The 13,702-nt window shown below is 50.5% G+C and overlaps 1 protein-coding gene across 1 annotated transcript in view; it reads left to right on the top strand.

Annotated features, from left to right (window-relative positions):
* ZFHX2 (zinc finger homeobox 2) overlaps positions 1-13,702 on the top strand; it is a 28,338-nt gene that overhangs the window by 7,654 nt on the left and 6,982 nt on the right. The window contains exons 2-6 of the mRNA XM_008566601.1: positions 7,288-9,377; positions 9,579-10,096; positions 10,577-10,817; positions 12,203-12,277; positions 12,630-12,688. Coding sequence (XP_008564823.1) covers positions 7,337-9,377; positions 9,579-10,096; positions 10,577-10,817; positions 12,203-12,277; positions 12,630-12,688 — 2,934 coding nt within the window. The 5' untranslated portion in view covers positions 7,288-7,336. The remainder of the gene's footprint in view (positions 1-7,287; positions 9,378-9,578; positions 10,097-10,576; positions 10,818-12,202; positions 12,278-12,629; positions 12,689-13,702) is intronic.

The following is a 13,702-nucleotide window of genomic DNA, read 5'->3' as shown; positions in this document are numbered from 1 at the left end:
GGGGGGGGGGGGGGGGGGGTCTTGGGAAAAATCCAGCTGGGGCCGAGAAAGAGCATCATCACTAACCCCTAACAGGTGCGGGACAGGGTTATACCCAGGCCATCAGCCTTACATGCAATCAAAAAGCAAATATACAGATGCCCCCCAAGTCAGTAAATAAGGCATGTGGATGAATAATTATTGTTTCTGTTTAATTGATCATATCCGAAGTGCCGATCTCAATAACGATCATCTCAAAGGACACAACTAACTCTATGAGGTCCTATTCCCCATTCTCTGTTCTCTATATGAAGAAACTGAATTGAGGCTTTAAGTAACTCTAAGTAACTCACCTGAGATCATTTACATATTAAGGAATAGGGGCTGGCCGGTTAGCTCACTTGGAAGAGCATGGTGCTGGTAACGCCAAGGTCACAGTTCAGATCCCGGACAGGCCAACCACCAAAATAAAAAAAAAACCAGAAATGAATAGAACTAGAATTTGATACCAGGTGTGTCAAACTCTATTTTTTTATTTTTATTTTTGGCAGCTAGCTAGTAACCCTTGACCTTGATGAGTCTAACTCTGACTGTTTTTAAATACCGGACTGCTCACTGGATGAAGTTCTTATGCTAATATGGATACACATGACTTTTGACTTTAAGAGACATTGTCACAAATGGGTACACACATCATCATTCAAATATCCCTATTTGCAATATCTATGTCCCCTTCCTCTCTCTCTACCTCCCCCCACACACACACAGAGAATGGCCAGTGCCGTTGCATAGACTGCACCATGAATAGCACCCCCTGGAGTTGCACAAAGCCATGGTTGTGTTCCGGCCCATCTTATACTAAGAAACTAAGTAGGAGACTGCCATGTAGCACCTTCAAGCTCAAAGAGGAGCATGACAGCATATACACTCAAGGCAATATGCCTAAGGACAGAGTAACACTCAAATTCAAAGACCTCATTCAAAATACATACTAGCTCAGAGTTCAGAAGCTTACAAATTAACCCAAGAGCAGAGGCGCTGGGTTCAGGCTACCTGAGTTGCAGTCTTGACTCTATTTCTAAGTGGAAGAACTTAAAATTACTTAACCCATCTAAATCTGTTTCCATGTTTGTAAAATGTGAAGGGATAGCTGTATTTATTGCATCAGATTGTAGTGGAGGATTAGGTGATGTAATGCTTGCTGAGGGCTCACTACAGTGCCTGGCTCATGGTAAACATTTAAAGATGCTGACTATTGTTTTATTATTATTACAGTTAGTTGCTGTTGTTGTAATAGTACTTAAATGGAGTTATTACATCACACAGGTTCATATAAAATCAAAGAACCAGGCTGGACAATTAGCACAGTTGATTAGAATGCAGTATTACAACACTGAGGTCAGAGGTTCAGATCCCCACACTGTCCAGCTGGGAAAAAAAAAAAAAAAACCATAAAGATTTATTTATATACACAGTCACTTACAATGGTATCCTTCCAAATAATTATAAAAATTGCCTGCAATTGCCTCCAAGCTCAGGTAGACCAACTTCTTCTATGGAGGTCCCCCATGCTAGGATCAGGTAGGATCCTGATTCTGAATTCGAGGGCACACCTCCCTGTCTCTTCACTTCCGAGTACTCATACAAATGAAGGGTTGTCTATATCTGCATATGTAGAATGTATGAACCTCTGAGTCTCTCCAGCGCACTATGAGATCACACAGATCTGAACCTCAGAGCAGCTCCACGTTGCTGTCCTAACACATCCAGGGAGGTGCCTGGGCAAGAGGCTCCTCTCCTGGAAACCCACCCTCATCAGTAGCAGTCACTGCAGCAAACCTCAACAAATCCTTACAAATGTGGATGTGTGTGGTTTCAGTGCACAGCTTCCCTTCCACCCCTGTCTACTCCCTACCCATCCCATCGTCTTCCTCTGAGCCTCTGCTTTTCTCTTCATACCTCAGCCAATTCCCTCATGCCCACCTTAAGCATCTTGCAAGGTATAAGACACAGCCTCCTTGCTGCCTCCCTCTCACTCCCAAGCCACCTGCCCAATCTGGTGCCAGAGCTGGGAGGACTGGAAGAAATTCAATACTTACATATGCAAATGAAGATCCAGCTTTACACCCCCCACCTCTCCCTCTTTCCCTCCCTTCCTCCTCTTCCCTGCTTTAGCTGTCTCTTTACCCTCTATGACACTCCTTTTCCTGTGTGTCTATCTCATTTCCTGCCATACTCATTTCTCTTTTGGACAAAACTTATCTTGCACAAAGTAAGCACTCCATAAATATTTATAGGAGGGGGGGAAGGGAGAAGTCTAAGAGAGACAGGTGGAATTAAAATGGAATAGGATTACTGTTTTTTGTTCTGTTTTGTTTTTAAATATAGAAGGTAAGATTTAGAGACAGAGAAAATTACAGTTTTAAATGCCCGGAGAGGCCATAATAGTTTTGATACAGGTATTAGCTGCTTCTGCGCCCAGTCCAAGCTTCCACTCTTTGCTCTGGGGTAATGGCTATCTCTAGGCCCAGCAATCAGGAAGGCCAAGTAAGACATAAACTCTGCTGCTGGGTAGACTAGGCTTAAATTCTGTCCACCTAAGATTCTGCCCTCAGTTGAAAAGGGTAGAGATTAGAGGATGAATCCTGATCAAGAAAGGGGCAAAACAAGGAAAGTTGTCAGCCTCTGTACAAACATCTGCTCCACACTATGGTAGGAGACAGCCAAGAGAGAAGGAAAAGAACTACCCTCACTGAACACCCAGTACAAGTACTTTTCATGTTGCCTATCCTGGTCTTCACAACTGGGTAAGGAAAGTATCATTATCCCCATTTTCCCAGATAAAGAAACTGAGGCTCCCTAAGTGACTTCCCAAGCTTGCACAGCTAGTAAGTGGTGGAGCCAGAACTGAACCTGTGTCTGCAGGGATCTAAAACCCGTGTTCTTCCACTGCCTTAAAAAACAAAACTTGTCTAGAGTTTATTTGCTGTTTATATCAAACAATCCCCCTTGCATAGGGGCATACACACTTCATCCTTACTGTTTCTCTTCCCCCTCTCTCCATGGATGCCTCCTCTTGAACGCAACAGGTGGAGACCAAAAGGGGAGAAAGGCCAGGACAAAGTGAGCAGGGAAGGCAGCAATGCCTTAGGCAAGAGTTTCAGGGAAAAAGAAAAGACAAAAAAGGTCCTAAGACTGGTCCTGAGTAAGGGAAAGTGGGTAGTGTGAACGAGAAAAGCAAAAGGCAAAATGTTTGGAAAACTCTGACATGGAAATCATTGTATGCAAATTTTAAGCAAACATGATGGTGGTGCCTTCTGGTAGACTTTGCTGCAAAAGCCTTTGCTGTGTAATGGGGTTTGGAGAAAAGGTGGGATAGGGGGGGTTTGATTTTTTGGAAGGGATTTGGTGAGGACAAAGGTAGCCTGTCCCCTCCTTGGTGATGTTCCCTCTGTAACCACTAGGGAGCAGTAGTGTCTCCTTTCCTTTCCTGGTCGGCCAGAGATGGGAGGGGGATGTGCCAAGGGGAGTCCTGGTCTTGCCCGTGCTTCAGAGGAAGCGCCCCTGGTCCCCTTTGCCTCCAGTTCCACCAGCCAGTCTGAAACCAAACCATGCTCTTCTTCAGTAAGGGGCAGATTCTGTCCTCAGACATTTTTTTTTCCCATTTTTTGGGTCCTTCCTTTGCCCTTGCCCCCTTGGCTCTTATAATTCTCTGGTTCTTAAGTCTCACTGTGTTTCCCCTGTCTGGCCTGGTCTCAGAGCCTATCTTTTCAGCTCTTCACGTCTGGTTCTGCAACTTCACATCTGAACCCTTCTGTCTGCCTCATAACATTTCTCTGTCCCGGTAGCTTTCTGGGTCCTAGTGTATGTCTTGCTACCTCCTGGCTCCCTGGGGTCTTCCTTTTCTAAGTACTTGCCTCTGTGTACCCCCTATGGAAGAATATTTGCTGCTCAGTAATTATGATTCTATATTTTGTTTGTTTGCGGGACAATAACTCCCTAGCTGAGCTTTGAAAGTAGAATTTCCATCTGTCCCTTCTCATCCTGAGGAATAATCAGAGACCCTGGTCTGGAAGGAGGAAGAGGGCAATATCAAAAGAAAAAGGAAAAAAGATCTCTTGTTTTTCCACAGATTTCTCTTAATCTTCCCCTCCCTCCCCTACTCACCCAAGTGAGGGAACTTAGCATTAGGGAGGGAGGATGGAATGAAGGGGTAGCAGGGGAGCACTGAAGACTGAGGGCCATTTTGGATCTGGAAGATTCATCTCAGGGGGTGACTACACCCTCGGAACTCTCCACCCTCCCCTGGCTCCAGGCCTGCCTCCTCCCATCCCCCTCAGTGGCAGCAGCCTTGTAATTTAAAGCTCTCTCTGTCGCCTCTAATGTGATCCTCTCGTTTTATTGACTCTCTCTGCTGTCTGTGGCGCCCCTTCACATCAATCTCCTCTCTAATCACACCGCCGCCACTGCCTGCTCTGTCTCTCCTAACCCTTCTCCTCCGAAGAGGCCCCCAGCCCTTGTCTCTACCCAGGTCTTCCCTTTAGACTGTCCCCCACCTCCACTCCACACCAGACCTGCCCTCTTCCTCCTTCCCTCCTCCAGAGGCAGGAATGTAAGGGCCTTTGAGGGATCCCTTTCTCTCTTTACCCACATCTGAGAAGTGTCCCAAGGGAGAGAGGACGCTCTTAAGGAAAGCCGGAAACTAAAGGGAGGAATGGCAGTGGGGCTGAGGATGAACAAGAGTAAGAATCTTGGCCTGGCAGTGGCAGATGGGGGATGACTTTTAGGCCTGTGTCTGTTTCTGCAGTTTAAGGTAGGAAGAAAAGATTGAAGAGGCAGGAAATAGAAGAAAAAAAAGTATAGAAATAGGGCTGGCAGTTGGTTAGAACACTGCCTTGAAACACCAAGATCAAGGGTTCAGGTCCCAGTACCAGCCAGCCGCCAAAAAAATTAATAATAACTATTGCAGCAAAATGTTTGTAATAAATAGTGGATGATGAGAGGAGCACTAAGAAGAAAGGGTGGGAGGTAAGCGGGGGTTGCACTGAGGCAGAGATAAATTTGCAATTGAAATTCTTTCCTGAAGAGGAAGGGTAGGTTGAGAGTGGGAAAGAGATTTGCAATTTTAAATAGCTGTGGACTACCCTCTGCCAATCTGGACCTCACCCACAAGCTAGCCAAAAGCTAAGCTCCTTTGATTTCTAGCTAGAAATCAGCTGTGTCTTTTCCAGTCCTGGGAAGTAGATGCTTTGGAGACTCTGGGAGTTACTGCAGGATTTGGGGCTAACTACCTAGCTGTGAACTGTGGCCTCAAGTGGAAGTCAGGAAGGAGCTTGTGGGAGTGTGCAAGGTGGGCTTTGTTGCTTGGACCAGCTGGAAGACAGCACCTACCCAGGTCCAGCCCTTAGTGGCAGGGCCCAGGATAGACCCCCCTCATCCAGCCTCAGTTCTTCCCACCAGGACCTGTGGAAATGACAGTGGAATGTCAGACCCTCACCAGCTAGCACCAGCACACTTTTCTTCCTCCCCCTAAGGATTCTGTAGGAGTAATACCTTTCTCACAACTTTAGGGCTTCTGCTTTCTGGTTATCTAGGACTCCCCTCAGTTCAATTCCTTCACTTCCCTTTTGGCCCTTCAACTCCTCCCACCTCTCCATCCCCTTCACCCCTTTTCCAGGTGCTGATTTGCATTTTCATTAGCATGCTAATCCAACCCCATTGGAGTTCCTTAATGGCTCTGACGTCACGCCTGGCTAGACCCCCAGGAGGAGAAGGGAAGCAGGATGGGGGCCTACAGGCTGGGTGGGGACAGACCAAAGAGCTATTCTAAATCAAGGAATCAGGAGGTGAGGGTTAGAGGTGTCCCAAGGAAAGAGAGGCCCTATCCCTCATCCCTTCCTTGAAGCACTCTGGCCTGAGCCCAGTAGGTTTAAGCATTGGAGAACTGCTGGTGTGGAGAGCTGGAGAGGATGTAGATGGGTCGCTTGGAATGCCAGAAGTGTGGGATGGTGAGGCATGGGGAACTGGAGAGTTTGAGGGAAGGATCACAATAAAAAGGATAGGAGCCTTGGTGCTTCTAGTCAACTGGAAGACAACATAGGCATCCTGATTTCTGGTTCTTTGGAGGCTCATTTTGCCTGTATTGTATTTGAGTCTAGCTAGGTGGAGGAGCCCAGGTCGTGAAGAGTCCAGGCCACAGCTCTGGGGTACACTCTGTGCTTAGCCAGTCCTTTTGCAGTTTCACCACCATGGAGCTCACTTAACCTATCTGTTTCTTGGCTGCCTCATCTGTAAGATAAGGTTACTGTGAGAATAAATGAGATAATTAATGTAAAACCTTTAGTATAGTGCCAGGACTGTAATATATGTACCTTAACAGCTATTACTAGTATTACTACTATTACTTATTATTTTATCTCTTTGGGGAAAAGGAAGCAACATACCAGCTCTTGTCTTTCAGCTAGCCAGGGAGGGCTGGCCAATTAGCTCAGTTGGTTAGAGTATGGTGTTACAACACCGAGGTCAAGGGTTCAGATCACATACTGGCCAGACACCAAGAAAAACAAAAACAAAAAACCAAACAACTGGCCAGGGAAGCGCCCACCTATTCCACATGCTTTTGACCATGATAGATCTGGAAGGCATCAGAGATGTTGTCTGCATGCCTGAGGGAATCAGTTGTGGCCTATCTCTGGCAAAAAGATCTTGTAGGGAATCTACCTCTTCAGGGCATGTAAAAGCTGAGGGTCTTTCCCAGAGTTCATTCATTCATTAGGCATTTATTGACTGTGTGGCAGACATCATTCTCTGTGCTAATAATAGAGCAATAAATAAAGCAGACTGAGTCCCCATTCTAGATGCTGGGTGGAGGGAAAATAGATTGTAGGGGCAGTAGTGGAAATGGGAGGCCAATGTGGAGTCTGCTGCCCCAGTTCAGGAAAGAGATGATAGTGGCTTGGGCCAGGGTGGTGCTAGTGGAGAAGAAAAGTAGAGGGATTTGACATGTTTAGAGGTTTGCTGTTGAATTGGACATGTGTGAGGGCAAGAGAAAACTTTTAGGCTTTTAGCCTAATCAATTGGATAAATGGTGGTACCAACTTTTTAGATAGGAAAGATCAGGAGGAGCAGGTTCAGGGGAGAAATTGGGGTCATTGGGCTCTTCTGATTTTGGACAGGTTAAGTTTTGAAGCCTGTTAGACACTAAGTGAAGCTTCAAGTTGGCAAATGGGTGTCTGAAGCTAGTGTTCAGGGAAGAGGGTAGGGCTGGGTCCCCGAGGCCTCACAGCACTGCTCTCTGTTTCCCTGCAGGGTGCTGGCTGTCACGCTGAAATGAACCTCCAGCACTCCTCCGTCCACCATGGCCACTCTTAACGCAGCCTCTACCGCTGGCACCACCCCCGCCCCTGGGCACAATGTCCCATCCCCACCTTCGGACACCTCCTCCTCCAGCGCCCCCTCTGATCCTGTCACCAAAGATCCCCTTGCTGCCCCCTCCACCTCTGACAGCATGAGGCCTTCAGAGCCAGGGGGACAGTCCCTGGAGTCAGGCTGTGGCCTCATCCCACCAAAGGAGACTGGGGAGCCCCAAGAAGAGCCTGGCTGTAGTCACTTCCCACTAAAGGACCAGGGGGTGGAAAAGGACAAGGAGCAGGAGGAAGAAGAAGGGCTCCCTCCCACGGACCTAAGCAACCACTTATTCTTCACAGTTGGCGGTGAGGCCTACCTAGTGGCCAGGCTGTCCCTGCCGGACAGTAGTGAACTGTTACCAAAGGGCTTCTCCCGGGGTGAGGCGGGCATCAGTGAAGAGCCCAGCCTGCCCCTCTTTGCCCATCTGCCTCCTGCACACCTCACTGCCCTTCACATCCAACATGGCTTTGACCCAATCCAAGGCTTTAGCTCTTCTGACCAAATTCTGTCCCACGATACCTCAGCGCCATCTCCGGCTGCCTGTGAGGAAAGGGATGGAGCCTTCTGGAGCTACCAGCTGGCTCCAAACCCACCCGGAGATCCCAAAGATGGCCCCATGGGGAGCAGAGGGGGAGACAACAGGGCACTCTTCTGGCTCTGCCTTCTGTGCCGCCTGAGTTTCAGCAGGCCCCGGGCTTTTATGGGCCACACACAGTCTCACGGGGTGGAGCTAACCCCCACCCAACACCAGGGCCTGCTGGGCAGCCCAGCCGTGCTCCAGGAGGGGGACGAGGGCTGTAAAGCCCTCATAAGCTTTCTGGAACCAAAACCCTCTGCTTGTCCCCCTTTTGAAATACCCCTTAACAACAGCAGCATAGTGAATGTGGAGGCGAATATGGCCCAAACCAAGGATGGCCCCCCTGAGGCAGAAGTCCAGGCCCTTGTCCTCCCCACTGAAGAAGTCATGGCCCTCAGTCCACCCTCCCCAACCACAAACCCAGCCACCTGGGACCCCAGCCCAACCCAAGCCAAAGAAATGCCACTAGCAACAGGCGAGGCAGGGCCAGATTGGTTCCCTGAGGGGCAAGAAGAGGATGGAGGTCTCTGTCCCCCACTTAACCAAAGGTCACCCACCTCCAAGGAGGGGGGCACTCTCCCCACCCCAGTGGGCTCCCCTGAAGACTCTAATGACCCACCCCAGCCCTATCGCCTGGCTGATGACTACACCCCAGCCCCTGCAGCCTTCCAGGGCCTCAGCCTGTCCAGCCACATGTCCCTGCTACACTCTCGCAATTCCTGCAAGACACTCAAGTGTCCCAAGTGCAACTGGCACTACAAGTACCAGCAGACCCTGGATGTGCACATGCGGGAGAAGCACCCTGAGAGCAACAGTCACTGCAGCTACTGCAGCGCCGGGGGGGCCCACCCCCGCCTCGCTCGTGGAGAGAGCTATAACTGTGGCTACAAGCCCTACCGCTGCGATGTCTGCAACTACTCCACTACCACCAAGGGCAACCTCAGCATCCACATGCAGTCTGACAAGCACCTGGCCAACCTGCAGGGTTTCCAGGCGGGGACTGGTGGGCAGGGAAGTCCCCCAGAGGCTTCACTCCCACCCTCTACGGGGGACAAAGAACCCAAGACCAAATCATCCTGGCAGTGCAAGGTGTGCAGCTATGAGACGAACATCTCCCGCAACCTGCGCATCCATATGACCTCTGAGAAGCACATGCAGAATGTCCTAATGCTGCACCAGGGGCTGCCACTGGGCCTGCCACCTGGACTGGTGGGGCCAGGCCCTCCTCCCCAACCAGGAGCTGCCTCCACCAACCCCCCTGAACTCTTCCAGTACTTTGGGCCTCAGTCCCTAGGGCAGCCTCAGACTCCCTTGCCTGGCCATGGGCTGAGGCCAGACAAGCCCCTGGAAGCCCAACTGCTTCTCAATGGTTTCCACCACCTTGGAGCACCTGCCCGCAAGTTCCCTACACCCGGTAAGCTCCCTGAGCTCTGTTCCTCTTACCCCTTCTCCCCAGGGCCAAACTATTCCCTACTTCCTCCCAAAGGCCAACTCCCCACTTAGGTAACCATAACTCCCTCTGAGCACTATCATGCTCATTAACCCACTTCCCCACATAGCAAACTGCTCCTGTCCCATTTCTTCCTTTGGCCACTAACTTGTCTCTGTCCTTTAGCCCCTGGCAGCCTCTCCCCTGATGCCCACCTGCCTCCAAGTCAGCTTCTGGGCTCTTCATCTGATGACCTGCCCACCTCGCCACCCCCAGAGGATAGCCCATCCCTGAAGGTGTTCCGCTGCCTAGTGTGCCAGGCCTTCAGCACAGACAACCTGGAGCTGCTGCTCTACCACTGCAGCATCGGCAGAAGCCTCCCGGAAGCTGAATGGAAGGAGGTGGCTGGTGACACCCACCGCTGCAAGCTCTGCTGCTATGGCACCCAGCTCAAGGCCAACTTCCAACTCCACCTCAAGACTGACAAACATGCTCAGAAGTACCAGCTCGCGGCCCACCTGAGGGAGGGGGGTGGGTTCATGAGCACCTCCTCCCCAGTCCCCCTGGGAGATGGGGCCCCCTATGGGCCTGTCTCCCCTCTGCACCTGCGCTGCAACATCTGTGATTTTGAGTCCAACAGCAAGGAGAAGATGCAGCTGCATGCCCGGGGTGCAGCCCATGAAGAAAACACCCAGATCTATAAGGTGAGACTGGGGCAGGAAGGGGCAGGGAAGAGGAAAAAGGAATGGGAATAGCCAGGGTGAAAGAAATGAAGAAAAAGAGAAGTATGCACCAGGGTAACCGTATGGACAGACATGGAGAAAGAGAACAAAGGATATAGACTCTGATGAAGTGAAACAGACTTTCTTTATTCAGCTTTTCTGGTATTTGGGGCTGGAGGGTCAGCTCGGTCCATCATATCACCAGAAGTTCAAGATGAAACCAGATTCTATTCATACTAGGAGGGAGTCCAGAATTGGTATGAGGAAGGGAAGTAGGAGATTGGGGAGAACAAGCAGTGACACTCAGGTGACCAGAGGAGGGAAAGCAGGGCTCAAGGGAGTAGGAGGGATGGGTGTGGAGGGGGTGCTGCTAGTCAGGCTCTGTTGGAGAAGGCAGAAAAGTCTCCTGAGATCTGGAGGTGTCCCTTTTGGGCCTGAGCCAGCCTCTTCCCTTGATTTTAGTTTCTGCTGGAAATAGAGGGAGCAGATGCAGGGGCAGAGCTGGGGCTATACCACTGCCTGCTGTGTGCATGGGAGACCCCCTCCCGCTTGGCTGTGCTGCAACACCTGCGTGCACCTGCCCACCGTGACGCCCAGGCTCAGAGGCATCTGAAGCTGCTACAGAATGGCCCCCCAGCCGAGGAAGGACTCTTAGCTCTTCAGAGCATCCTGAGCTTCAGCCATGGGTCACTCCGGATCCCCGGTGAGGAAGAGGGGGACTGGAGGATAAGGGCTGGGCAGGGAGGGCAGCTGATGAGAAAGTGACCCAAGGAAGGAGAAATGGGTCTGTGGGCCATCAATAGCAAGCAAAAAGGAGCTCCAAAGGGATAAGACGGGATGGGGCATCAGGAACAGGGCAGAAAAGGGCAGGGACTTTGCTGGGTGGAAAACAGAACAGGAAAGGAGGTTCTGAGTAATGACTAGTGTCCTGGCAACAGTAGGTGTGGGGAGTGGCAGGCTGGAGCTGGTCAGGAAGGAGAGAGAAGGTAGAAGAAAAGAATGGAACATGCCTCTTGCTGGGCCAGGACTTGTTGAAAAGAGATGGGAGCTGTGGGGATGGTCCAAAGGCAGCAGGGTTCTGAAGAAGCCCCTGACAAGATTTCCAGCCTCTTCCTGTCTCCTAGGAGGTCTTCAGCGCTGAGGGTGGGCTTAGAGTCCCCCTTAGGCAGGTGAGGCTGTACCAGTAGAGACCGGGAACAGCCAGCCAGGCGCCATTGATCCAGAGGGTGCAGAAAAGCCTGGAAGGGGCTATCAGAGGTTGGCATGGGCATCCGGGCTTTGTTGAGGCCAGTGGTGGGCAAGGGTAAAGGCACAGGCAGCAGGAACCAAGAACAGGCAGCATTGACTGGTGCTAATTGAATTGCCAATATGCTGGCTGGAGTTAAGTGCTGGAGGGGCCTAGATCAATAGCTAACGATCCTGGCGCAGGGCTGAATGGAGTTAAGGAACTTTAACACTTTAATTAGGCTGCCACCGAAAATAAATTCCTACACATCTGTCAATTCTTACTTGAGTGGTAATCTCCTCTCCCAGCTAGACCTACCTCCTGCTGCTCACCGCAGAAGCCAGTTCCATTCAACCTCAGCTTCCTTCCTCAGTGCCTACCACTACATTTCTGGGGTGCCCAGCTTCTAGGGTCAGTGAAGACAGGGAGCAGAGTTTGGTCCTGTTTCTGTTGCCGACTGCTGGACTTGTTTCTACAAAATGCATGTTTGGAGGGGTACAGGGGCTGGACTCACATGACATGATCTATTAGGCCCTACCAGGTTTTTTGTTTTTTTTGTTTGTTTGTTTTTGTTTTTTGCAACTATCTGGTAAGGGGAACCGAACTCTTGACCTTGGTGTTAACAAGGCAGCATTCTAACCAACTAAGCTAACTGGCTAGCCCCTACCAGTTCTAATACTGTAATTTTCCCCCTCACTCTCTGTATGAATAGTTCCTTTTGGTGGCTTTTTGTCCTTCCTATTGATTCATCCATCCATTGCCTCCTTCACTCACTCACTTCTTGTCCTTCTTCCTCTGCCCTGTGTCCTCCCTTCCCTGATGCTTCAACTCTTTTAAGCTGACACTCTCTCCATCCTACACAGGGAAGGCTCCTGTCACCCCCTTAGCTGAACCACCCACCCCTGAGAAAGATGCCCAGAACAAGACAGAACAACTGGGTGAGTTGCTAATCTGGTTGTTTTCCCTCCCCTCCCCCGGGGTCTTCATTCTGAGATGCTCCTGGGACCTTGCAGTAATCCAGGCGCCCAACAAGGTCTCCTGTGCTGATCAAAGAAGGGCTCATCAGGGAGAAGGCTAGGCACTTCTGCCCTCTGTGAGGACCCTAACCTGGAGTCAGCCTCTGCCAAGCCTCACCTATCTACTGACTCTCCTTCCCTTTCTCCCTTTCCCTAGAGCCTAACCTCCTACCCGGGAAGCTCTCTGCTACAAATCATCTTAAGGGCCGGGGGTCTGTGAAAGGAAGAGGGAGGGCTGTCAGAATCCCTTAATCTCCTTACCTTTCATCCTCAGCTTCTGAAGAGGCAGAGAACAAGATTGGCCCTTCCAGAGACAGTGCCAACCAGACCACGGTCAGAACTGGGGTAACTGGGAAGAGCTGAGGCGGGGGTCTGGCTTTCCTAAGATCTGCTGTATTCTAAAGGCAGACCTAATTTTGTCATGCTTGTGACTTATTTCACTCAGAATACCACATTTAAGAAATTCCACCTAGGTCCAGTTACATGTTTGGCACCGTACGGGGCAGAGCTGGCCCTGAGGGGTGGAGTATAGAGAGAGACGACAGGAAGGGATGGCAGGAATTTGAGGGAAATGTGAAGAAAGATACCGTATTGAGGATAAGAAAGACTGGAGGTAGGTGGAGGGAGGAGGGGAGGAAAGAAGTGAAGAAGTGAGAAGAGAAAGGCAAAAACAAACTCAGCTGTGCCCAGCTTTCTTCCTCAGTTAGGAGCAGAAAGACAAGACACGGATGTTCATATCCTACAGAACACCCTGAGACTTCACAGAGCTGTCCTGAAACCCCCTTTTAGAGGGTAGAAGCACCAACCAAATGATTCATCTTGACAGCAAGTCCCACAAATCTCTAAATCCCCAGGACGCTGACCTCGGCAGGACCCAGGAGTAATTTAGCTCTACAGCCTGAAAGTGTTGATTCTGAGGGGATCCCAGTCTCTCATCTTGAGATGCCACCCTGTGCCTCACAGGTCTCCAAACTGGACGGGAATCTGCAGTATTACTGCATTAATGCCTTAGCACCTCTTCTTCCCATCTCCTGTCCCCTCCAACAGACTTGTTTCAGATGTCTGCTGCAAGGGCTAGGTGCATTAAGGAGGCCATCTCCTTCCTGATGGACAGGCCTGGAGCGGCACAGGAGAGAAAGTGAGCCAGGGAGACAAGCCTGATCTGAGGGGCAGGCAAAATGCAGGCTGAACAGGTCTGGCAGTCTGGGGACAGTGGGGCCTCTCAAGGCCTCACCCCTCTGTAAGTGTGGGCAAATGTGCTGAGGGCCAGGCCAGAATTTCCCTGGGCCACTGGGGGAGCTGTAACATTTGTTTACATTAAGAAGGGGGCGGGGGGGGGGGGGGGGG

This window comes from Galeopterus variegatus, unplaced genomic scaffold (assembly GCF_000696425.1).
Source record: "Galeopterus variegatus unplaced genomic scaffold, G_variegatus-3.0.2 Scaffold253, whole genome shotgun sequence".
NCBI classification, from domain to species: domain Eukaryota; kingdom Metazoa; phylum Chordata; class Mammalia; order Dermoptera; family Cynocephalidae; genus Galeopterus; species Galeopterus variegatus.
The sequence above is the reverse complement of the archived record's forward strand: the minus strand, read 5'-3'. Positions and strand labels throughout refer to the sequence as shown.